General features: G+C 33.2%; 1 protein-coding gene across 1 annotated transcript; it reads right to left on the reverse strand.

The window, feature by feature from the left end:
- Positions 1-10,881, reverse strand: LOC124361874 (26S proteasome non-ATPase regulatory subunit 14). The gene is made up of 6 exons (XM_046815920.1): positions 10,734-10,881; positions 10,051-10,293; positions 4,867-5,083; positions 3,707-3,819; positions 1,625-1,825; positions 1-248 (listed from the first exon to the last, which is right to left on the reverse strand). The coding sequence occupies exons 2-6, from the start codon at positions 10,291-10,293 to the stop codon at positions 87-89; spliced, it is 936 nt and encodes a 311-aa protein (XP_046671876.1). The 5' UTR covers positions 10,734-10,881; the 3' UTR covers positions 1-86.

Genomic DNA, 10,881 nt, shown 5'->3' on the forward strand with positions numbered 1-10,881 from the left:
AACAAAATAGAAAATGGGTTTTATTTAACAAATTATTTATAATTAAGTGGATCCACATAAATAAGAGATTACAGCAAGAAAAATGATCATTTGAAGACAACGGTATCCAGCATAGCTCCGAGACACTGCACAATGTTTGAGGCCATCAGAGTATCAACTTTCTCTTCCAGATGGCGCTTGGGGTCTTGTTTACCGACATTCTTGATAGCCAGCTGCTCTGGAGTCATCTTCTCTTCTTCTTCAAGAGCCTGGGAAAAACATATTGGTTATTTACTTCATGGTAGTAAGTACTTAAACCTTTGCGATTGGGAGGCTCCAAAAGGGGTCAAAACTTATTTCTCGCTAAATTCGGATTTACTTAGTCTCAGGTGGTTGTTCCCTAAGCTCGCCGTGCCATGCATAGTGGCCAGCTGTATTCTGCATCATCATGCAACACTTGCCTAACCACGTACATCACTTTTACTCGGTTTAAATGGCATTATATGGCCTTCGGCTCTCTAAATGACTGAGATTTAAATTAAATTTTCACAAATGATTTATACAGTTTATTTGTCGTGAGATTAAAATTTATCAATTGGTTATTTATTATTATTTGCTTAACTAAGTAATATACAATTAAGTTGATCTTTTTTTAAAAAATATTTTTATTTGTGGAATAAAAATACAATCTATCTCAATTAGGTCTCTAAAATCAACAGAATATAAATTTGTTCCCATATCTTGAGCTTTGTCACACTAGTATTTTAATAAGTAGATAGGATACAATACAGCAGCTATAGTGACACTCACAGTTGGATAGCAAATAATTCTGAAAGTTGTTTACCACGGTATGAGCTGTAAATAGAGAAATATTAATTTAGTTACTTATTTGGCTGAGAAATTTCGGCACTTTTCAGTTTATTACTGCATTTTTACACAAATTTCAATTAACTACACAATGACCCTAAGTAATATCCAAATAATATGCCGTATTCTGCCGTGTTTTGTTTTTAATGAGGACACGATCATAAATAGAACTACATTAAAATATCAGCTTGTATATATTTTTGTATTTCAAAATTCATGCTCCAGATAAATCAAGTCACTTGTAGCATGGCTGTTGAAACCTCATTTCAATCCCATTTTCCGGTACTTAAATTTACCAAATATAAAGAAAAATGTTCAAAAATGAAATATGTGACATTCTAATAGCTATAACTAGCAATATTTTGCATTGTTGGAACATTTAACAAACAGAAGAGCCTGTGTATGAAATTGACACCAAACATATGCAGGAAAACTTTGGTACCAGATTAGTAATTTACAATTGACCGCTACACAAAAACTGATGAATTTTGGTGGTTTTTTAAGCTTTAACTTATAGGTAAGAAAAACAATGTACTCATGAAATTTAAACTCGTATGATAATTCATTTTTATAGCATACTATTGGAATTATTTAAAAGTAGTTTCATTTATAAAATAACACTGATTCTGATATGATAAACACAAATATTATGATAAACAATATTGATCCCTTTAAGAATCCCGGTAAAACTTAATGAAAATTTCAAGTAGATATATCGTGATATTGTACCGTATGGTTACAAAATTGAGAATTAGACATCTCTACAACTAATACCAACCTTATTGTAATTCTTAGCCAAGTCAAGCATGTCATGGACTGTGGACTCGTTGATCTTACAGTGGTCCTTGTAGTCATGTAACATCAACCCATCCATCCACGACTTCTTGTGCAGATTCAGCAACATCTTCTGTTCCAGCTCATTCTTCCTGTAGTTTATACTTATTGAGTAGTAATGCCTGTTCAGGCCATGGATTAAAGCCTGCAAATATATATTGTTGCATAGATTTCAGTTGACGAACTTGGATCTTTCTCAAAGTTCTTAAATCTATATTTCTTTAATGTAACTATTGAATACAACCAAATTAAAAATAATTTCTGGATGTATGAGAAAACCACTGGTTTCAACAAAATAAAAAAATGTATAAATGTATACTTTACGAAAATATCACAGTGATTTTTTTACCAAGCTTTTACTGAAACAGAATTAAGAATATGGCAATTAGAAAGATTCATGTATCACTGGAAAACTGATGATGGGCTAAAGGGACAAAATCTTTACCACAGTATTTAATACGAAAAGGGAGGATACTGGTAAAACAGTAAAAGGAAATAATACCTTACTAAAAGCAGATTAGTATTATTACAATTTAAATAAATAGAAAGTATACTTTTAACTAATAAATTACTAACAACTTTTTGAATTGAATTTTTGTTATTTTAAAAACAGTTTAAATACAATGCACACGTTAAGTTAAGCTCCAATAACTCTCCCTCTTAGCGCAGCATCTGAAATCTGAAGCTTTCAAAGACAACTCCTGGAATCATCGCTACACTAAACAGAAGGTGAATTGGAGCTGAACTCAACATTCACATTGAATCAACCCTTTTCACCATAGTTTCTTTATATGTAATTAAAAATACATTCATTGTAAAAAAATACATTTTATCCATTCACTTATTTGGGAGTAATGCTGACGAATAATAATGAAGAAGACATGGAAATACAACAAAGGATAAATGCAGCACACAGAAGTTTATCAGCATGCCACAAGCTATTAAGTTCTCGACTACTATCACACAAGACCAAACTCTGTATATATAAAACCATTATAAGACCAGTTCTGTTATATGGCTCAGAAAACTGGATGTTAAGTAAAAAAACAGAAAAACGTTTAATAGTATTTGAGAACAAATTATTGAGAAAAATCTATGGGCCAACCCTTGAAGATGGAGAGTGGAGGATAAAGCATAATGTGGAGTTGAGGCAACTATATATGGACCCAGACATAGTGGCCGAGGTGAGAAGTAGGAGAATGAGATGGGCTGGCCATTTACTAAGGAAGGAGGACAACTCTTTAGTCAAGAACGTCCTTGTAAACAATCCGGAGGGCAGAAGACCACCAGGAAGGCCCAAGTTGAGATGGCGAGACCAGATCAGAAGACATAAGAAAACTGGGAAGAAGGGAAGTAGAGGCAATGGATAGAGAGATCTGGAGGCAGTGTGTTGGCGAGGCAAAGTACCACCTTGGGTACCAAGAGCCACGGCAGTAAGTAAGTAATTAAAAAATACAGTTTCAAACTTCAAAAATATATGAAAATACAAATTGTAGATTTTTAAAATTAATTAAATTTAACATTTTAAAACTCAAACATAGCAATCAATGTGGAATTTCTTCAGTGAATATGATCTCAGCATATTAAAGAAAAAGCAGTAAAACTATTTATAGAAAAAGCAGTAAAACTATTTACACACCATGATTTACACACCCATATCTTAAAAAGTGAGCTTCCAACTATCCAATTTTTTTATCATTCAAAATGTTGACACAAATTATATGAAAAATTATCTAAATATAGCAGATCACATTGTATTTCATGTTGTGTTCAATATAAAATCATAACACTATACTCTACATCATAAAAAAAGTAAAATAACTAATATGACAGATGGTTATTATGATAACTGTGATTGAATAAAGACTTTATTTATGCATACTATAAAGTTACCAATTCCCATAGCTTACTGAGTAAATTCCTCAATTAAGAAATTCTCTTACATTTACTTATAGCCAAATGAAAAAACTTCATAAATTACAATTGGAATCAAACCAAATTAATTTGCTGTAACGGCTGTACTGACCTGTACAGAGGGCTTCTGCAGATGACCAAGGTTGGAGGTAGTCTGTCTAGGCTCCTGGCCGAGTACCATCATGTTTGGATTGATCAGTCTGAACGCATCAATCACTACCTTACCTGATGACACACGTACATACAACATTATTACAGATTTCTCCTAAGCAGAATTACTTAAGTTCCAAATAAATTCTGAAATGTGTGCAAATGTAATGGCATACGCAATTGACTCTTTAGATGTTTTCTAGAACTTATAGAAATATATTTTATGACACTAATTAAAAATTTTTATATCAAACATTGGCAACGAATGGAGTCAAACAACCAGGTTCATTAGTACAAATATTTCAAAGCATATTTTAATTTTTAGTTAATTTAACTATAGTTTAATTAAATGAGTGCACATTTTGCATTTACAATTTGTATAATAGATTAAAGAAAATATATTTTCAGTGGAAAGTAGTTACTGTAATCTACCAAATGACGTCAATTTCTAATTCAACAATACTTAGTACTTGTACTAATAACCTCTAAATTTTGGTGATTTGGTTTAAGGACGTTTCACTGTAAATAGTCAGATGTTTTATGTTGCATTTCAATTTTTTTATCATATAATATGAATAGTGACAGAAACAGAAGAGCTTGGGTTACATAAAAAAATGATTTACAAAATATATAAATATTGATGGCAATGGGAATAAATCATGTTAACAGCAACTTAATGATAAAATTTGTAAAGAACATGAATAATAATTAATCATGATGATTTGTTTATCTCAGACCGACTTCAGGAGTGAAATACCTCCAGCCAATCAAAAAGGATGTACACTTCAATTCAATTCAAAAACCTTATTTATTTCCAAATAAAGAGATTACAATTCCATAATAGATACATTTATACTATATTTTTAAAATACGATTGAAAATATAAACATTTCTTAAAAAGTACCCACATAGGCAAGCCTGTGCGTGGGTACGAGTTGTTGAAAAAGATAGGTCGACCCACATTACCGATAAGTTTCAATCATATATATGACTCAGATATATAGCATACAAAAAACACACATACTCACATACATAATACACAAACCTTGCTCCCTGTACAGTAGTACTGAAAATAAAGTAAAGTTACGTGTCTAGGATGGTACAAAAGGCAAGGGGTACAACCTTTAACGCTCTGTATGGGGTCCACGACGACAGCAACAGCTCGCTCAGACAGTGCCTCGAAGCTCTGCTGAGTGTTGATGTCCACCCCCGAGAGCCAGCAGCCGAACCCAGGATGAGAGTGATACCAACCCACAACCATCTCTGGCCGCCCGGTCTGTTTCAGCATGTCCAACATCTTCGCCTGGAATACTGGGTCTACTGCTTCCACACTCACTCCCTAGAAAGAAGCAAATTATGGATAATTGTTGCTACCCCAAAAACTTAGAATAAAAATTGATCTACAATGAATGGATTTCTTGGAATCAACAACTAAGCAACATTTCTAATCTTTGAGATTAAGTGCATGCATAGTTTTGCATACAATCAAGTAAAAGACTATACTTTACTAAACAAGTTTTTAAAAAGAGTCCACAAAACACACTCATAAGAGTCACAAATAAAGTGCCATTATAACAACTTAATTAGTGTATAAAGATTACAAAATTATTTCAGAGCAGATATTTAAAGTGGTAGATGGAAATTGTACACATAACCTAAATTGCTCAATAGCCAGAAGCCCTAAACGTAATTGTTGACTTTAGCCACTTCACAATACTTGGTTGGAAAATGCTTAAAAATTAAAATAAAAAAAAAAAAAAAAATACAATTTTGGAAAGATTTTTTTGCATCTACTACAAGGCACTAGTAGGTGAGTGGGCTAAAAGTAATGCCTCCAACCATCAGCACAGGCTATGGCAGCACCTGGCAGTGCTGACAACGACGAACAACAATAATATTCCTCGAGATAGTACCAATCATAAAAATATCAAATTCCAAAAGGCTGATCACTGATGTTCACTAAATACTACAAACTCACCTCACCATATTACACTCATATAAAACAAGAAACAACAGTGTATATTCAGCTTCAGGACCATGACCGTCATTACTTTGTTGCACAAGGAAAAGGAATGTAAAATTCTATGTAGAACTAAAAACCACACAATAATAGAACGTCATTCAAAAAATATTTAAAAACTTGATACAGCACCCACTATCATATACTACATACTATATTGTCCGTCAGGTCAATCATTTTCTTCACTTTTAGAAGGTAAATCCATTTTTCTAGAAGCTTATTATCACACAAACATAAGACAAGCTGTATATTGGTAAACAAGATTGAGAGTAAAGAGAAAAAAAATTACAATCAAATTTTACCATAGAGGTAAAAACTGTTGCAGAAATGAAGAATAACAGGAAAAAGTATAGAAAACTGAAATTATCCTCATATGCAGTTGGTAGCCCTACTACGACATTGAAAATTCCTTGTTCTTTTCTCGTGTAAAAATTGGTATCCCAATTATCCATTCCATCAATGCCTGGTACCCCTCATTAACTTATCTCCCCCACCCAGAAACCCTGATTCTCCTCGTCTGCTAGTCTGATGGACTAATTGGAATATAATCTAAATTTCGAACAAATTATAAGCTATTGTGCAATTATGGATTGCGGATGCCCTAAAGATTTTTTCTGGAAATGAAAATATACAATTTTAAGAAATCGATAAAAGTGGTACACCCCTTTTTATGTAAACATTATCCTCCCTAAATGCTAAATGAAATCTTGTCTATTTAACACCTTGAGGATTGGTTAAGAAATCTTAAAAATGTAAACGATGATACTTTTTAGGACTGACAATGGTCTGTTTTAACAACTGGCAAGTGTTTTGATTTTGGGATTTTTATTAAACATAAATCACTGATAAAGTACAAAAATATAAACATGTTTTAAGTTACAATAAATTCAAGTGTAACATAATTTATAACCAATACACTCTTTGGCAGATATTTATCTTGATCTACAAATGTTCATGATTTTATGCCTAACAGATTCAACCTTACAGGGATATCATTATTTCCACTGAGTTTTTTTTTTCAAAATTGTCATCATGGTCAGTGATAAAATTTTAGATTAAATCATGTTTCTTATTTAAGAATATCTTTTTTTGAATTCATTAATCTTTAAGACTGTTTATGGTAAAATACACCTTCATAATACAATTAATTAGGAAAACCGTTATTTTCAATCAAATCCTTTATAAAACCATTTTGTGGACAGCCAAAAGTCAAGAAAATACGTTAAAATATTTATGACTTGAGACAAAAAATTTATCAATAGAAACACATTTATCTTACAGATGATGTAAAACTTATTGTATGATGGTAGTATTTGCACTGAATAGATTGTTTTACAAACTAGAAGATATATATGTTAACTGCTTGCTACATACACAGCCAAGTCAGCATCATATATCTGCATCGATTTGCAAAGGTTTGTTGTTGAGATAATAATCAATTTTACATAATGGACATATGTCATCATAGTTAAGGCAAATTTCTATACTTTGCTTGTTAATGTTTAACTTTACCATATCTCAGTATTATAATACTGCAAAGTTGGAAGCTATCAGAACAAATTATTTATTTAATATTCCCAATAGAAAAAGTCCTACAAACCACCACATTTTCAGTAGAACAATCAGTATGGTACTATAGACTATGTTTGTCCCCTTAAAAAAAAAACAAGAATAAAAGGCAAAAAAGGAACACATAAAATTCTTAAGCAGAAAGGTTGAGGGAAGACTTTTTGACAGCACAGGCAAAGTACACAATTACAGGCTTATTAAAAAAAAAGCAAGAAGCTGCTCTTAAAAAGAAAAACTGTGATCTCAAATTGAAAGCATTAAGGTGTTAACTAACTGCTAGTAAAATTGATCGTTCGGACAACAGAACAAATGATGTGTGGGCAATGATAAACCAGGAAAGGAGACCTAAAAGCAAAAACACCTCAAGAGCTGTTCGATGCAAATGGAGAAAAAATAACTGACCCCTTAAAAATGGCTGACTTTTTAAATGAGGTTTTTACAAAATTAGCCAACAACACCCTCACATCCAATCGAAAATTAAACAGAATTATACAAACACCAGACTATGGGATTCCAAACTTGTTTTTATACCCCACTACAGTAATTGAAATACAGTTGTCTCGTCTCTCAAAAACAAAATATCAGCTGGAATAGATGATGTGTCATCTAAGCTCCCAAAATCCTGATGTAATGAACTTGCCTACCCATTGACTCTTCTCATCATGTCTTTAAGGAAGGAAAATTTCTATCACAACTAAAGTTGACCAAAGTTATACCTTTACTCAAAGAATGTAATGCGGCTGATGTGGGAAACTATCGCCCAATATCGCTGATATCAACTTCCTCTAAGGTGATTGAGAAGGTGGCACTATGTCGACTCATGAACCACCTTTATGAATACGACCTTCTCACAAAACATCAGAATGGGTTTATAAAGGCCGACCCACAACAACTGCTGTTATAAATCTAGTGGAGTTTATAATTCCTTCTCATATCAGTGTGATGACAAAAGTTGAGTGCATGAGTGATTCTTCTCTACACATTCTGGCATCGTGATTGTACTGTAATAAGAAGTGTTATAATTGCTTGTTATCTAGTTTTTTATTGCTTGTTAAATATTATAAATGTATTTATTGCTTGTTATTATATATTATAAGATACTTTATTACTTGTCGAAACTTCATATTCTACTGCAAGTTGGATTTAATTATACACTCATATATATATTATACGCACACACACACACCTCACTGCCCCCTTCGCACGCACCCTCCCCCCACACACACATAAATTGTTGCTGTGATTATTGCCATAATTTTTTAATTGTTCATATAGTTGGTGTTATTTATTTGTTGCTTGTTATCTTTAAATATATTATTGCTTGTTGTACTGTATTATAAGATAATTCATCTCTTGTTGAATCGGATTTAACATTTGTTGTAAAATGGTGTATGCTGTATATAAATAAATAATTGATCAACTGTAAGCTGGCAATACTACTACGTCTATTCTACTGAATTTCAGCAAGGTACTTTATTGTCTAGACCATGCTCAACTTTTAGTAGAATTGGAAGCAGCAATTGGTATCAGAGGAATTACAGCCAGATGGTTTGAGTTATCTGTCAGACAGGCACCAGGTGGTTGAACTGGCACACACAGAAAAAGGATTAATTCTATATATGAGGTCCAAAGCTCTTCCAATTTTAAGAGGTGTGCCAAAGGGATCTGTGCTAGGCCCTGTTCTTTTTATCTTATTTACAAAAATGACTTTCCTACTTATTTGGATGAATATATGACTCAGCGACAGTACACCTAATACCCTGGAAGTTTCAAGTCATATTGCAACAGAGATGGCTGTTCAGTACTTCCACAGCAACAATCTCTTTGTAAACGAGGCCAAATCTAAGCAGCTTGTCTAGGGACGCAAAAAAGAAGAGGTGGCATTGCTACCATACCTTGAAACTGTAGATATGAAGCTAAGTACCTGGGTGTTACAATTGACAAAGACCTCAAATAAACACTCTGTACACACACTCAAACACACTCTGTAAGAAGCTTGCCATAGGACTCTATGTTGGCAAAAGAATTAAGGCGATAACTGATAATAATACAGCAAAAACTGATCACTATGCTGTTTTTGACTTTCATTTTAGCTATTGTCTTTTAGTATGGGGCAGTTCAAGTATGGCAAATATATAGACTTAAAAAAGTGTATCCGAGTTCTGGCAGACTTACAGCCCAGAGATACTTGTCGAAGAGCCTTTATTGAGCTCAATATTATCACTTTAGTGTCTCTTTATATACTACAAGAGATAATGTATGTACATTGTAACAACTTGACAAGGGACAGAGGCCTGCATACACACAGCACATGTTATACTGAAAACTTCAATTTACCAGCACACAGAATGGCACTGGATTCTTAATGTACTCCACTGTACTCCAAAATGGCTGGAAAAGCCATCTTACATGAGAGCTAAGTTGTTTAACATCCTGCCTGAGGAAATAAAACTACAGGAAGAGAGCATCGCTTTCAAGAGGGAGCTGGAGAAGTGCTTGGTGAAGCACCCGTTTTACACCATTGATGAATTCACAAACTGGAGAATTCAATGGGATTTGGAGGCTTGAACATCTTGGTGAATGTGACTGTACTTTCCTTGAATCAATTCCATAACATTTTGATGCCATTGTAATTCTCTAACAATGTAAAAATAAATATATATTGTCTATTGTCTGTTAGTAAATAAATATTTGTCTATATAAAAATCTATACTTACAGTACCAGTTTGAGGCATAGCAAACACATCAATGACTCTAACTGTATAGTCATCAACAAATTCGCCCAACATCAATCCCATAACTTCCATAGGAACACCTGCTCGTCCATGCTTCAGCATCTTCAGGAGAGCTAACGATGAAATGTACACTTGTTCTGCAGTGTCTACAACAGGTGCGTCATTGGAGGGGGGCGCCTGATTCAGCCCTGGCATACCTCCACCCAATCGGAGCAATCTGTCCATCTGCACACATACAAACACAATAGATCCTTAAATTAAAATATTGATAGTTCTAGGCCTACCTAAAATATTACTGATGGCTGGGTGAATTCATATTTTTAGATTCTCAGGCATTTATAGTCATACCCTAGGTTATAGAATTTTGATATGTTACTGATAGTTAAATGTCATCAATGAGAGGCACTTTTATTTATTGTAAAAATTCAACAAAACTAATTCCAATTCTTACAATCAATTTACACTGGCTCCTTACACAGAATATATTTAATACTTGCAATACCTGAATTACAAACAAGACAAAGGAAACTGTTTAAATATAAGGGCTAGTTACCTACTGATATCTTTTAGGTTAGCTCGTTTTAAGTCTAAGTAATGCAGACCAGAAATGTATTATTAATTCGATAATCTATTAAAAATATGAACTAAAATAGTGGGATACGTACATTAGAATCGACGAAAATTAATCAGCAGATACAATCTGTCAGAATCTTAATTCTATCTCCAATTGAATAAAAAGCACAACAAAATATCCTAAATCCTAATGACTAATGAGAAATGGAGAAAGGGAACGCGGACTCCAAACTGAGCCTC

This window comes from Homalodisca vitripennis, chromosome 5 (genome assembly GCF_021130785.1).
Source record: "Homalodisca vitripennis isolate AUS2020 chromosome 5, UT_GWSS_2.1, whole genome shotgun sequence".
Classification (NCBI taxonomy): Eukaryota; Metazoa; Arthropoda; class Insecta; order Hemiptera; family Cicadellidae; genus Homalodisca; species Homalodisca vitripennis.